Raw genomic sequence first — 16,005 nt, forward strand, 5'->3', positions numbered from 1 at the left:
TCTTTTTTTTTTTTTTTTTTTTCCGTGATCCTATACTAAGTTTTAACCAGAAGTATGGTCAGGCTCTGTGTGGAGGGAAGAAAGGACTGGAAGATATACATAGTAAGAACCAGGAACTGCAGGAACTTAAAGAAGGAAACAACCTATCCAAAAATAGATAGCAATTAGAATTAAAATAGCCTGTAAATATATGCTTAATGAGCCTTGTGTACATTTACTATACTTTTTATGTAACACTTAAATTTACAAAGCACTTTTCTCTCATTTGAGCTTCACAGAAACTTTGAATTAAGTATTATCCCATTTTTATGGATAAGAGGTCCTGAAACTTCTGTAAGGTCACCACCAGGGAAGGAAGAAGCTAGGACCTAGACCCTCAGCCTGGGGCTTCAGGTCAGAACGTGTACAAATACCTACCTGGGCTACTTGTTCAAAGCTCCTGGTATAGTAAATTTTCCAATGAGTCACTTATGGTTTTTGCCGTGTGGTATAATGTAAGAATTAATCTTCAAATGTTGATTTTTTTTTTTATTGGCATGGTTAGCTTAGCAATAACTGATTAACTCTAGCTTAATATCCCCAGAAAGTTTGCTCTATAAATTAGACAAGCATGTAAAATTCTAGCCTGAAGAATCAATGCCACACTAGACTTTTATTACCAAAGCTCAACTCAGAGGTTTTTTTCTGAGCCTTTTCTGTAATTTTCCATGACTGTATTCGAGGTAGCCAATATAGTACATCCTTTGTCATCCAGCCTCCTTCCCTTTCTTCCTATTGTGGGTGTTAGCATTGGTAAATTGGACCTGAGAAGGTAGGCAATGGAAAGGGATCTTCTACAAGGACTGGCTGCATAAAGTTGCATAAGTACTTGGGACCAAAATTTCAATAACACTGTGGTTTTAGTTTAGCTTGTTTTGTTGCCTTATCTCCTGGAAAATGTTAAACCTTTATTCTGTTATATAATAATCTTAGGGGATCAGAATTTCAGAAAGCTTCATAAGCTTCCCCTTTTGAGATGTTAACCATGGATTTTCAAAATTCTGCAGTTTGAGATGGTTGATAACAAGTCCAAGCTTAACCCAAACATCTGATTTATAAAGGGGTAATGTTTTTCTAGGTAGGATTTTCTCACAGACTTGCCAAAGTATGAAAGTTTCTGTGGTTCACTTGCCCAGGGAAAGGTGAAAGAGGGAGGTGCTGAGGCAGACGGGGTCTACGTTGTCTTCAAAGCTGTGGATGAGAGGGAGAGGATTTTGAAGTCCTGAGCTCTCTTTGAGAGCTTGCTAGTGCTAAAAGTGGATCCAAGACAAATACACAGACAGTCCACAAGTTCTCACAGTTGTTCATACAAAGTGCTGAGGGCTCTTGACTTAATAATCACCATAATGGAGGTCAAGGGGCAGCAAGAAGAGAGATGTGAAGATTGTTCTGCCATTTTGCTGAATTTTGAGGAGAAATTGATCTGAAGCCACTTGAGATTTGGAGTAGACAGATTCCCCCCCCCCCCTCATTCTAGAACCCTGTTCTTGGCCTGTGGTCCAGAGTAGCAGCAGCAGCAGCAGCAGCAGCAATACCACCTGGGGTCATATTAGAAAGAAAGGCTCTGGCCCCCTTCCAAACTTTCTGAATCAGTATCTGCATTTGGTCGCATTCCAAGCAATTCCTATGCACATCAATGTTTGAAGAGAAACAGCTCTTCCACACTTCTTTTCCTTTCTACTTTCTCAATACCTCCCCCTATTTTTCCCTGAGTAAACCAGCCCTATAGGAATCCCGTATATGTGCCAGGTATGGTTGCACATACCTGTAATCCCAGCGGCTTGGGAAGCCGTGGCAGGAGGATTGCAAGTTCTAGGCCAGCCTCAGCAACTTAGGGAGACCCTATCTCAAAATAAAAAGGGGTGGGGTACATAGATCAGTGGTGAAGAGCCCCTGGGTTCAATTCCCACTACAAAAAAATAAAAAAAGATGGTACATGAGGAAAATGTCAGATCCTGCACTCTGGACCCCACCCTTGTCTACATTTTTGTTTTAAATTTGGATTAAGGTCCAGTATCTCAAAAGAGTGAGTCCAGGTGCTCTTTTGCTCACTACTTTCCCTAGTTGCTGTGCCTGTAGCCATGAGCAGCATGGCAGAAGGTAGGGATCGTGAAGGGTTGTTCTTCCTGCCCAGGACCAAAATAAACTTCTGGAATTAATTTGTGGGAGGTCAGGGACCTTGCAGGTGTTGCTGTGGATCCCTTCCAGCCTAGTGCCTGGCACATCAGGTACATTCATAATTGTTGGATGACTGAGGAAATGGTTCCACATAGTCTTGCTATACTTAAAGGGAGTAGTAGTTTAAAAGTATACAAACTTGCGGCTGGGATTGTGGCTCAGCGGTAGAGCGCTAGCCTAGCATGGGCGGGACCCAGGTTCGATCCTCAGAACCACATAAAAATAAAGGCATTGTGTTGTGTCCTTCTACACCTAAAAAATTTTAAAAAAGTATATAAACTAAAGTGGTAGGATTTTGAGCCCATTTTTTTTTTTTCTTCAGTGTTGGAGATCTCAGGGCCTCATACATGCTGTGTAAGCACTCTGCCACTGAGCTACATCCACAGGCTATATGGAGCCCAGTTTAAGTTGTGCTCCCCCCCACCACCAGCTTGGAATGTATTCCAAACCTAGAAAAATGTCATTACAATGTGAGAATTAGATTTGAGGAGAAAACCATCACTGGAGTATGTGGAACTTGGTTTGCTAATGCCCACATCCATACTAGATAGTGGGGGCCCTCGAGGGGTCACTTTTGCCTTCAGGGGGACATTGGCAATACATTTTTCTTATCAGACTGGTGAAGCTGCTACTGGCATCTAGTGGAGAGAAGAGAGGACGCTGCCGAAACATCCGTGAGGCCCCCAAAGCCCCCCAGGGCATAAAATAACCCAGCAATAAATATAATGGTGCTGAGACTGGGAAACTGTTCTAGAAAACTGGGTCTCAAACTTTCTACTTATTGGAGTCACCTGGGGAATGTTTCCTCTTACTGCCTGATTTCTCTCCTTTGGAGTTTCTGGTATAACTGGTCTGGGATGTGGCCTGGGCACCAGGAGTAAAACTCCCTAGGCAATTCTAATGTGTAGCAAAGTTTGAGATCCACTTATTTAGAGAAAAGGTGGCTTCTGCAATCATTAAAGTTCTCTAAGAGGTTCAAAAAGGTTTATTTATTTATTTGGGGTAATGCTTAGCTCCATCCAGGTACCATAAACCCTTATATATATTAAGTGACTTCTCAGTATTATATATAGTGCATGTTCAGGAATAAATTTTCACGAGTAACCTCTTGATTATGTCTATCCTGTTTTTAAGTAAAGATTTGTTGTTGTTTTAAGCTCACTAGAAAGCAGGGAAGAATTTGAACTATTTGCACTCATGAATTACAAGGGCTGATGATCATGGGGACATTGCTGGGTTGTGCTCTTGGAAGGGGCAAAGGCGCCCTGCCACTTCAGATGGCCCAGCAGTGGTTAAGCTGGAGTGCATGTGCTTGTGCCTCACGCAAGTGGTTACTGGTCACTAGAGCAGAACCGAAGCCTCTGCCCTTTGGAAGATCTGTCTTTATTACCATTTCTGAGAAGTGATGTGCATTTGGGGCAAAGCAAAGGGATTAATGACAGCCCCTTGTTTGGCAGGTGATTTGGCTGCAATTTTGTGGGTTATTTTCTTTATTCCATAGAGTTATTGAGGTGGGGGAGGGGCCTGGGTCTGAGCGAGATCATTGAACTCTCCTTTGATCATCTCTGGTCCAGTCAGGGGAGGATCAAGGGAAATAGCATTTTAAAAACAGTGTCCGGTGTTCATAGTTTTGTTCACACGTTGAACTGCCATGGGTTCAAGTAAAACAGAAAAACAACTATTTTGCACAGATAATTCGCAATATTAAATTGGCTGCATGAATTCAAGTTATACTATGTTAAAAGGCACAGCCATGACAACATATAAATGTTTAATGGCTAGATATTTTATTAATCACCAGGGGCTGGCAGCCACACTAATGGAGCTGATACCTTATTGAGTCATTTACGAGAGTCTTAGGCAAGTCATACCTCAGTATTAAGACTTGTATTTTGAATGCACAGTAGAAACTGAAGAAGTCTTGAATATGAACCTAACATTTTTTTAGCTAAAAATCCTTGGAGATCCCCTCTTTTTGTCTCGCAAATGAGTTAAATGAAGATTCAGAGAAGTCAGGTAACAAAAAGAAGGTTGAAGCTTCAGCAGTCAGAACCGTGCAGGTTTCTGGAATCCAAAGACCAGTGTACTTTCCAGATAGATTGAGTTTTAAGTCACCTCATTTCTGGTATTTCTGCATAGCGAGCCCTAAAGTATAAGGGATTATTGGGATCTGACTTGCAGCCTTGGGGTAGATTCACCCCATCCTTTAGCAGTGGGAAGACAAGTTAATGAAGCATTTATTTTTGCTGAATAACTAATGGTGTCATCATCTAGGTGTTCATTTGAAAAGCCTCGCTCTTTTATTAGCTTCTTGGTTGCAGGGCAACTTTAAGAGTATTCTTGTGCATGTGTGTTAAGTATTAACTGCTGATGCTGTTCATATGTTAAACGAATCCCTGTAGCCTCACAATAATAATTTTTTTAAAGGATGGTAAATGTAACATTGGTACAAATTTGATGACATATTCCTTGGTCTCCTTCTCTATCTAGAAAGAGATGTTTTGTCTCAATCTGACAGAAATTAAGATGAACACTTTAAATCAGAGACAGTAGTTCCAGGCTTCAGTTATCTTGAGGCTATTTTGCACAATTAGTCAGGAGATCTTTCTGTGTCTGCAAACATAGCCAAATAGGAAAAGAAACAAAGGCCACTGTGCAGCTGCATGAGTGTCAGAATGTCTCCTGTCAGCTGCAACTAAAATAGTTAAAAGTCAGTATATTGCTTGCCAACAAAGGTTAGGCTTTATCTCCCAATTATAGATAGTTCCATAGTGAAGATTGCCTTTTTGAAATAATATTGTGGTCAAAGTAACTTTTCTAAAGTTTGACCATTATATTTATTAAGCATTATATTTATTATTTGAAACCAGCAAAATTAAGAGTATTTAGGTTCATATTTCCTCTCACAGGGTAACTGGTGGTACATTACCATGTTTAATCTTTGCATGCAGTAATGAGCAATTAACCTTCTTAACACAGTCCAGTCTATTTCCAACGTCTTCAAAAGTTTGTGTGGTTGAATCAGTATTCCAGGAACAGTAACTGAATTCTCAGAGAAGAGTGCCACCAGATGTCATTTTAGCCTTGTAAATATTCAAGAGAGTATTCGATAATGATTCTGATAAAAATAAGTTACTCTGCTGGCTTTGCTGGCAACACAGGCAAGAGAAGAACAGGAGGAAAGCTGTTTACCATAGTAGGGACAGCATAAAGCATAAGCACATTCAGGTAGATATTTTTGTTTGATGGACTCTATTGTATTCTCATTTTCAGATCGTACAAAATGCTGTCATTTTAGAGATCTGAAAACCTACATCAGCACTCCATCCTCTATATATGCCATTTCCCATCGTAATATAATTTATAACTCTCTGGAAATTAATGTTTAATCTGTTTCTTGGACATTCGAATAAGATATATAAACTTCAAAATAATTCTTTTAAAAGACTGTCACTAGACAGTCATGCGAATGTACAAAAATCCAACCTAACGTCTTTTCCTACTGTGAAAAATTAACCGTGCTTTTCCCTCGGTGGCTGTGAACCTGGGGCTGTTTACAGATACAGGGAATGCCTTCTGGGTGTTTTACCAACACCATCTCAAAATTTCAAGTCCGGCTTTGCCAGACACCGTGTTTCTTCACATTCTCTTTTGCTTAACTTTCAGCTAATTTGTCCTGACACTGCAGCTGCAGGCTCTGCACTGCACAGTCTGTCATTAAGAGCACCAAGAGTGATCTGGAGGTCGGAACTGTTGGAAGTTAATTTGGCGTAAACCCAACTTTCAAAGATTTCTCAAGCTATGACATGCCATGTCTATGTGCAGTCACTTACACTTCTGTGTGAGAAGTTCTTGCCCATATTATAAATGTGACCTTTACAGGTATCTTTCAGAGGGCCCAGTGCTTTGAAGAGGAACCCTGAGGAGCTATGGAGATATTAGACTTGTTAAACGTGTCTCATAGGAATGTCAGTGTTCATTTAAATGTCCTTCTTTCTTTTTCTTTTTCTTCTTTTTTTTTTTTTTAATCACGTAAACAACCCTGTCTGCTGGCAGCAGATTTTTAACCTTGTGATAAAATTAATCACAAATAATCAAAGTTCTGTATTTGCCCTTTACAGCCAGAGTCAATTATTACGATTTTTTCTTTTTTAGCAATTAAGAGACCCTAGATCTCTTCCAACTCTAAATTCTCTAAACCTTCCTGGTTCAAATATAGGTAACTGATATTGAGACACCCCCCGCCCCTATAGATCAAGAGTCACTCAGATTTTCTTCATAAAGGACTAGATCTCCTCTGTTTTCTAAACATTCAACTAAGAGGACACAGAATGAAGTACAATTCTGGGTGTTTGGTTTAGCCTCCAGCAAACCTTGCCAACCAGCATGGGTGCCAGCTAACTCTAGAGACTGATTAAATGCCCTTCTTGTAGGGATCCCATCATGCGTTGTTAAGTCCTGATCTAGATAATCTGTCCTTACAGTTGATCTAACGCAGCAGTCCTGGGGCAGTGAATTATCTGACTCTCCCTTCTCAGATCCTCCATGGCAGCATACCCATGAAATTCTACTCACACCGCTTGGGTGTGCATTTCAGATTCGCCCTTTATGTTCTAACAACTCTTTGAGACAAAGTTAAAGATCATGAACCTTAGCTTGAACTGACTGGTGTCATGGCAACTAGAACTTCACCTTTTGCTGGTCCCCACCTCGTACATGCTACAATATTTGTGCACATTAATAATTCATTGCAAAGTGCCAGATTTCTTTGTTCTGTCAAGCTGTGTCAAGGACCGAATATGCTGTGCTATCTCAGATGTCATCTACCAGACTGTTGAGGGCAGGAGTAATTAGAAAGGAAAACTAGTTGGGTTACTTTGGAAAATTCCTGAAAATGCAGTGCTTTCTGGTCACCCATTTATGGCACTTTTTTCCTTGCAAAGTAAGGAACAGAATTAGTGTTGATCGAGGTTTATTGAATAATGCACCCCAGATCCCAGGTGGGGGTGGGCGTGTGGAAATAATGTACAAGGAGTAATTGCTCATGTCCATTCAGGCATCAAGAAATGATTAACAGCCTTGGTCACATGTCCTAGGGTCCAGCAGGACCCTGAACATGGGCTTAAGAGAAACCCTGAGTGGTCCTGATGTGGGTGCTCTTGCCCAGCTTGCCTCTGATCAGCATAGAGTGAGTGTCTGGCACCTGTTTTGGAAAACAAGCAGTCTGGGTCCCAAAGCTGCTGGCATTACCTGCAGGGTTTCATCAGCAGCTCATGTTTTGTTGACAGCCTTAGAAGTTGTGGTGATTGTGGTATTACCTAAGGTTGAGTCTTTCTACATAAAGAATATGGTCTTTGTCTTCAAAGGTACACTATGCACAGACACATTGGATTTCATTTATAAAGAGATCAATTTTTTCCTGTTTAGGCAAAGAAGTCATGTTTTAAACTGAACTTTGGCCCACTACCGCTTTAAATTTTTTTTGTAAATCCTCTCTCTCCAAAAAAAAAAAAAATTTGAATTAAAACAAAGTAACCAACTTGTGTCACACTTCACTAGCTACTTAAAGTTGAAACATATTTCCCTGAACAATATGTTTATAACCCACAACTTGAAAATATTTTAATTATATAGCCATATTTGGATTACTTTGCTTCTATTTTTTCTTTCTCTCTTCTTTTTTTTTTTTTTTTTTTTCACTATAAAACCAGTATCTTAACTCCCCTGCAAACAATTATGGGGCAGGGGCACAGGAGCAGAATCAGAACCAAATCACATTCTTTGGAATGTGAATGTACAGCCCTCCTGCTTATGTGAGAGAGAAAAACTAGAGCTGGTTTACATTTGATGTATCAATTTAACCCAGTTTAATCCTGGTGAGTTTAAATTCTGCTTAGGGACAGGAATGAGACCAAGTCCTGTTTTACCCATTATTACAAGGCCAGATTGTGACACAGTAACCACACATAACACATGTTCAAGAATGACTAGTTGAATGGAGAAGTGAATACCACCAGACTCATTTCAGGGGAGGGGTGAGGACTTTAATCAGTTTCAGAACCTTGCAACCAATTAAACTTAAAACACAGTTAGGAACTTGTTAATCTTGTATCACCTGCCTTTATATGCTGCTGAGGATCTGGGTTAGTCATTTAACACCTACAGGCAGAACCTCAGCACATGAATATGGGGAACTCATTAGAACTAGCCCACTCTGGTGTCTGTGAGTTACTAGTCTGCCCGCCGCCAGCTGGAGTTAGGATGGACACTGGCCACAGATGCAAGCAGCTCAGTGAATCAGATTTGTCAGGTAGCCAAGTAGCAAATTCTTACTTGTATTTTAAATTGTGTGTAATTTCTTAGGATTTAATATTAAGTTCCTATATTTACCTGTATTAAGAACTTTTAAAACACAAAGATAGAAAGGACTCTTTTCTAACACTAGGCAAATTTTAATATAGATGACTGTGTGACTTTATTACGAGTCTAGTGATATGTGGCATGATCCTGTCTCCATGCCCAATTGTTGGCTAATGTGAGCGCTCTGAACAGATTGGAGGTAGGCTAGGCTAAGCCCTGAAGGTTGATAGTTTAGGTGTATTAAGTGCATTCTCCACTTAGGATATTTTCAACCTGTGGTTAGTTTATCACGACATAACACCATCATAAGTTTAGAAGCTTCTGTCCTTAGAAGCAATGCCTGGCTAACATCAAGAATAAATTTTATACTTTTTAGTTAGTCTGGGAATAATTCATCATTAGTCATTTTATAGACGTGATTGCTTAGGGATATGTTTTCAAGTTTAGCTTGGAATATAGAAGCTTTGTGACGTGACTTGATTTCAGTTCTGGGATATAATGGCCATATTATAAATTATAGAGCCTGAAGTTGAACTATAATGACCTAAATTATCAGTTCTTTCGGCTTTTGGGGGTATAAGGCAGACCAAAGTTATAATTACTGTGATAGTTGCCCTAACAATTGCCATTTGTAACTCTGAAGAAACAATCCAGCTGAAACATGTGCTGGGCCCATGCAGTAGTGAGAGGTGAGCACAATCACAGGGTGGCGATTCTGCCTTAAAATTTGTTAAGTCTGACCTGTGTCATCTAGCTTGGTCTGAGACAGCCAGATAAATAAGTATAAAACAGTTAATCAAAATATCATAAAAGCTTGTAATTATGTGTTAGGATGAAAGGTACCAACTATGTGTCTTAGAGAGAGATGGATAAAGTCAAGCTGGTCTTGAATAATATTAGATAACACAGGCAGGTGCATGGGCTGGGAGTGAGCTCCATGTCAGAGCACATGCTCATCCTGCACAAGGTCCTGGGTCTAATCCCCAGCACTGCAAAGCAATAGTAATGATAACTCTCTAAATACTTTCAATAAAGGATTATTACAAAATTCAACTGATACAATTAATATAAAGCACCTGAAAAGCATTACAGACTGTATAACTCTGTGATCACTGTCACACTTGGGCTTACATAGAAAGGGATTGGGAATATAGATTCTCAGAGAAGAATTCATAGGTAAAAATGTGCAGGTGAGCAGAAGAATTAAGGAGACCCAGACAAATAGGGAACAAGTCCAGAATGGGGTACTGAGTGATGACCCAGGAGACAGACAGGGGAACACCTTGAGATGCTTTATAGAGATTCATCTGGCAAATGTTCCATGAATTGGAGTGTGGAAAGACTTCTGAATTAATGAGATTGCTGATTTTAATTTTATACATGCGAAAGTTATCATAACAAACTAAAGATTCATCCAAAAATTCAGTGAGTCCTTAGCCAAGAAATCTCTGAGAAGGGAACTCTTTTTTTTTTTTTTTTTTTTTTTTAAGTCTGCTGTGTAGTGCTTTGTTTTTTAACTTCATAAATCATGGGAAGCTGTGTTGGCAGTAGACAATAACTCAACAGTGGACAGATTGCTCTTTTCCTGCTTTCTTTTAAGAAGCAGGTTATAAAACTGTTGGGAGCCTGGTAGAATAGTTAATAGATCATCTTAAGTAATTTGAAGGATTTTTTTTTTAATGCAGTTCTGCATTTTGAAGGCAAGAGACCAAAGGGGAAAGAGAGTTTAGTAAGAAATCGGTGCCATCTCTGATTTTCACCACCTCAGTGGATCTGCCACATAGTCTGCCACCCTAAGTGGCCAGTCTTCTGCCTCTGTGGGATTTACCTCAGAGACCCCCACAGTGCAGTTTGGTCCTTTGAAATTCTACAAGTTCTTATCAGTATAGCATTAGCATCGTGGTATATTTTTCATTAAAATGGTTGTGTATTTTTACCATTTTCTACATTCTAAAGCACTTTACTGCTAGCGTGCACATGAACAGTGAACCTTTTGATGGTACAGCAGCTCTTCCTTCCCGGGGCTATCACTAATTAGATGTAGTGGTAGGATAAGCATTTATACAAGGCACCTGCTCATAGGGAGGCTTCAGGTCCTCAGAGCAGATGGCTGCGCTGAAGTGTCATGAGCGTAAAAAGATCTCTGCCCTGGGAGTCACTTTAGATTAACAGACAACTGTCACTTAAAGGTGATAAAGACCCTTCCACTAATAGCTTTCTTCTCATCTCTAGGCATTGTCCCCCAAAGTCCTCGTGTTACAATCTGGTTGGTCATGGCCTCTAATAGCCCTGTCATGCCAATGATATGGTACTGAGTTAACCAGACACATAAAGGACCTTCTCTTTTTTGGAAAATATAAAATGTTTTTAAATGAATTGGGAAGTATAATATTGTATGGGTCAGAGTTTGTTCTGTGACCCTGGATTGGGTTTTAGAGGAAATTCAGCAGGTCACTTCTAAAACTTGAATCTTATCTTTCCTTTCAGACGACTAAGGCCTTTCTTCCTACGATGCTGGAGATTAATCATGGTCATATTGTGACAGTTGCAAGTTCCTTGGGATTGTTCAGTACTGCTGGAGTTGAGGTTTGTCAGATATAAAGCATTTCCTTCAGATACCCCGTGATGAACACATCACCAGAGTACCTGCTGCTTGTACATTTGTGGAAGTGTCCAGTTGGCATGCTGAATATAGGATGTTTCCCAATAAACCAGGGCCAGCTGTTAAAATGGAATTATACCTCTTCTGCCATAAAATCACTTCTACTGGCTTGACAAAGTCGCAGCAACAAGAGAAGTAGATGGGCCAGTCCTAAGTGTACCCCATTTCCATCAGCAGCCTTGATGATGGTGGGAGGCACAGGGTCAGGAATGGAACCATGGAGAGCAATGGTAGTGCTGTGGGGAACAGATATGAGGCCAAAGATTGATGTTCTGTTTTCATCATCTTGCCAAAAGTGAGCTGCCTTGTGTTGGCTCATCAGATGAGTTGGTTATGTTCAATGTCAGGTCTCTGCATTTTAAGTTTATAATAGTGAACTTCATCAAACCCTGTTCCTCACCATGCTGAAATTATAAAACATGTAAACTATTGTTCTGTGTTGTTTGTCTTATGGGTACCTATAAAATTGAAAAAGATAATTTCATGCATATATGCAAAGCAACACAGAATAGATGGCTTCTGCATTCAGGAGATTTTTTAATTTCCATTCCTAACTTAAAGTTGGGTCATGGACAAGAACTGTGTATTGTGTGCCCTTAGGTTAAGTTCTAGTTTAAGTTTACAAGCTTTGATTATCATTTTCATTTGAATTTCACCCTAAAGAGAAAGTCAGATCATAACAACTTATAACCTGAGCTAGACTTGCCTTTGTTCTTCTTGCATTAATTTAAACAAACAGGTTTTTCAGTCTCCTTCACTGAACAAGAGACCATTTGTAAATTTTCCAGACACTTCAAAGTGAACCTCTCTGCATTTTTAACTTCAGCCTGTTAGCTTTCATAGAATCTTTGGCAGTAACTTCCCCAAAGTAATTTGATACTTAGTAGATGTGGCAAAAAGCATTCATCTGTTTCTGCTGTTGCTTTGAAAATATTATTTCTGCACTGAACCACATCGGATATCTGTCTTTTAAAATGGTTTCCTTTTCTTTGCTTGGCCACCTATAACCTTTTGTAGCAAACATCTAGCCAGGGAAGATAGAACCAGGGAAGCTTCAGGTTGTCTGGATTTGATCATGTTCTTAGCATTTCTGTTATTTCTCCTCTCTAACTCAGGATTACTGTGCCAGTAAATTTGGAGTTGTGGGTTTTCATGAATCCCTGAGCCATGAACTAAAGGCTGCTGAAAAGGATGGAATTAAAACAACCTTGGTTTGCCCTTACCTGGTAGACACTGGCATGTTCAGAGGCTGCCGAATCAGGTGAGTGGGAACATATTACGGATAAAAAGGATAACACTGGGGGAATGTGTGGAGTTGGATTTTCAATCCATCTTTTGCTTTAATTGTCATTTGACAATTAACCTGTAGTTAATTGGTCAGGGTTAATTGGTTTTTAAAATTGTGTAAGTTTGGCAAGCAGGAGACCTGTGCCACACTAACAGTAACTTTCAGAAATTAATTCAAGAAGCATTGTATGTATGTAGTAAGTGGCTTTTCCATCCCTTCAGGGAGAAAGTGTAAATACCCAGGATCTTTCTTACAAGCTGTATCCTCAAGAGTAATTTTCTCTTAGTGTTGGTAAATAAGAGTACCAGAGGAAAAATTCTTAATATAACTTTGGTTTAGATATGAAACAGTGTCCCTGTCACAGAGGAGTAACATGCCTTTATTCTAAAAAAGACATTGCATATTACATTCCAGATTCGGAAATTTCTCTTTTTTCAGCAAGTGTATGTTGCTAGATTCATTCTGACAGAACGAGAAGAATCATTTAGATTTACTAAAGATGAAATGAAAGACCCACACACTTAGAAAGAAGCACATGGGAATATAAATGTCAAGTTCCATCTGACTCACGTTTAGCAGAGTAAACACAACCACGAATCATTAAGAAGATACTTGTGAAGACACGCTTACTTTGAGATCTTCGCTTAAGTGAATCTCCCTGTTGGTCGAGAGCCATTCTTAACACGTACTGAACCGGACAAGCAGTGAATTCTGTGGAGGGCAATTTGAGTCGTTCCAGTCTCAGACTGACTCCAAGTCTGGACTGAGAAATGAACTCTAGGGGGTAGGGGTGCAGTTCAGTGGTAGAGCACGTGCTCAGCATGCGTGAGGCCCTGGGTTCCATCCCCAGCACCAAGAACAGAAAAAGAAAAAGTAGGAACTCTAGCTCCTTTTCATGAATGTGTGCGTGTGTCAATGGTCTGGCTTTTTTCCCCTATGTGTCTAGAACCTATTGCTGGAGGTCTTGAGGAGTTCTGTTTCCTATTTAGCACAGTTGTATGTGCAGACGTCCAAAGCTGGGGTGGGAGGATAAATGCTAAAAGCAATAAATCGTGTTACTATGCTATTTCAACACGTAGCATAATGAACTAAACTGTAGGGAGGATATCTGTGTGCCCTTCATTTCAGAGCTCCCTAGAGACTGTATTTTAGCTTTCCCTGTTCAGGGGAAAGGTGTAGACCTATTATTTCACTCAGAAAGGCTATGCCAGTGTTTACGTGCCCACATTTTAGCTACCCCTAATCCTAAAAGCTTTGCCTCTTGTTGGGGTTTAATACTTGCTATGCCAGACACCTACTATTTCTACTTAAAGGAAAATAATAGGAAATACATCTTGAAGCATCTTAAAAACACCACCTTCTCACTTTACAGAAAAGCAGACCATTTTTGCTTTTTTCCCCCTACCTTGTTTTCCTTCACACGTAATCAGATATGTTCATAGTAGGAAAATTTGGGAGAAAAAAAAAAAACCAGAAAAGCACCATAAAGAAAGCAAAATGTACCCTGTATCTGGTCACTCAGATAATGTCACAGTGTTTTGATATGTATTTTCAATCTTCACTATTGTTTAATACTGAATTTTATTTTTTAACATAAAACATATATAGGAAAGAAATTGAGCCCTTTTTGCCCCCCCTGAAGCCTGATTACTGTGTGAAGCAGGCCATGAAGGCCATTCTCACCGACCAGCCCATGATCTGCACCCCCCGCCTCATGTACATCGTGACCTTCATGAAGAGGTAAATGTGAAGGGCTCTTCCTCACTGACCCAGCCTTTCCCTACCTGCCCCAGACCCTGATTAACTTGAGGCTTCGAGTTTGTAACTGTGACTTTCCATTTCAGCATCCTTCCTTTCGAAGCAGTCGTGTGCATGTATCGGTTCCTAGGAGCAGACAAGTGTATGTACCCTTTTATTGCTCAAAGAAAACAAGCCACAAACAATAATGAAGCGAAGAATGGAATCTAAGAATCTTTTTGTATGAAATATCATTTCTATCAGAAGACGATCAAGATGTTTCAGTCCAGTGCACATCAGCGTTACTGACATTCTCTGGATTCTAACCCCACGTTGACTTTTTTAAAAAATCAACTTTTTAAAAAAAATAAAGTGTAAATTAACTGACTAGAGTACTTGGGAAGTGTGATCAGTCAAAGTGAGCTAAGCTTGTTGCTAACAGGATCCTTTTAGACAGGACCCTAAAACCAGTCTGATCTTTAGACAAGCACTGTGTGACATCTTTGGGCTGTCATTATTTTTTTAATGAACAGAAAGTCTAGAAATGATAACTACAATGTGTTTCACATGTGTGATTTTTCTGAATTCCCATAGAGTTTATGCATTCTTGTTAGTAAACTCTAGCCAACTGACATCCTTGGAACTTCAAGGACTATAGTGCTATATTTTCTCATCTTTTCTAAGTTCCAGTTGTGTAAAGCCTGTGTGGCTTTTTCATGGTGTCTGTATGTTCAGCTCTTTTTGAAAAGGAATTTTGAAATCTCCATCCATTTGAAGCCAGTGATGTCTGAGCATTACAGTAAAGATGATCAGATCCCATTCTTAAACTCACATTGACTAAAGTATTAGATGATTTTTTTTCTTTACATTTGACCTCTGAAATACTTCATTAAGTATCTGGAGACCTAGTTATCCAAAAAGACACGCATTTTCTACCTATGAATTTTGCTGCATATAGAAAGTGCCCTTTCCTCAGGAGTTGCTGTGTTTTGTGTTTTGGGTTGGACTCTTATCTAGAGTACACAGCAGCTTTGCAAAGAACCCATTTCTAAAAATGGGAATTTCTACATTAAAAAGTCCCCATTTTTGTGCCAACTATGATTAGTGAGGGGGAAAATCTTATTCTATGGAGTATGTACGGAAGGGTGTAAAGATTCCTTTGGAAGGTTTATTCACATTGTAGAACAGCAAATGACATTTTTACAGTATTTTTTTGTAAAGCAAACTATTTTGTGCCTTGAATTTGGTATATGTGTATTAGTGAAACATTGTAAAAGTGAACTTCTACCTCTGTATCTAAATGTGTACCATCCACTTGTAAATTACTATGAACTATTATGTGATTGCTTTTTTTTTTTTTTTAGAATGTCTTGTTTAAATAGTGACCAATGTTTAAGGCTATTAAAATAAGCCAACTTTTACTAATTGGGAAGTTTTATAAAGGACTGATTAAACTTAATTAAATTACATACCAGTGACTGTGATTATTATCAGCAATGTTGTAAGGAAAATCATTCTGTTCTTTTTCTTTCATGCCATCCTTATGTTGCATGGTTAAATAAAAATGTTTGAATGGGATAGCATTTGGGAACAGACATAATAACCCAGGGTGTCATGCACCCAAATTTCCAATGTTACCATCTACCTATGTAAGATAGCTTCATCAAAGGCTGCTTGTATTAAAGTGGGAAGACGGGGCTGGGGCTGGGGCTCAGTGGTAGAGTGTTTGCCTAACATGTAT

At 39.4% G+C, this 16,005-nt stretch overlaps 1 protein-coding gene across 1 annotated transcript in view; it reads left to right on the plus strand.

The window, feature by feature from the left end:
- Nucleotides 1–15,671, plus strand: part of Rdh10 (retinol dehydrogenase 10) — a 27,267-nt gene extending 11,596 nt beyond the window's left edge. The window contains exons 3-6 of the mRNA XM_048782846.1: nucleotides 11,065–11,163; nucleotides 12,355–12,500; nucleotides 14,136–14,267; nucleotides 14,372–15,671. Coding sequence (XP_048638803.1) covers nucleotides 11,065–11,163; nucleotides 12,355–12,500; nucleotides 14,136–14,267; nucleotides 14,372–14,495 — 501 coding nt within the window. The 3' untranslated portion in view covers nucleotides 14,496–15,671. The remainder of the gene's footprint in view (nucleotides 1–11,064; nucleotides 11,164–12,354; nucleotides 12,501–14,135; nucleotides 14,268–14,371) is intronic.
- The last annotated feature ends 334 nt before the right edge of the window (nucleotides 15,672–16,005 follow it).

The sequence above is a fragment of the Marmota marmota genome, unplaced genomic scaffold, assembly GCF_001458135.2.
Source record: "Marmota marmota marmota unplaced genomic scaffold, marMar, whole genome shotgun sequence".
In the NCBI taxonomy this organism is placed as follows: Eukaryota; Metazoa; Chordata; class Mammalia; order Rodentia; family Sciuridae; genus Marmota; species Marmota marmota.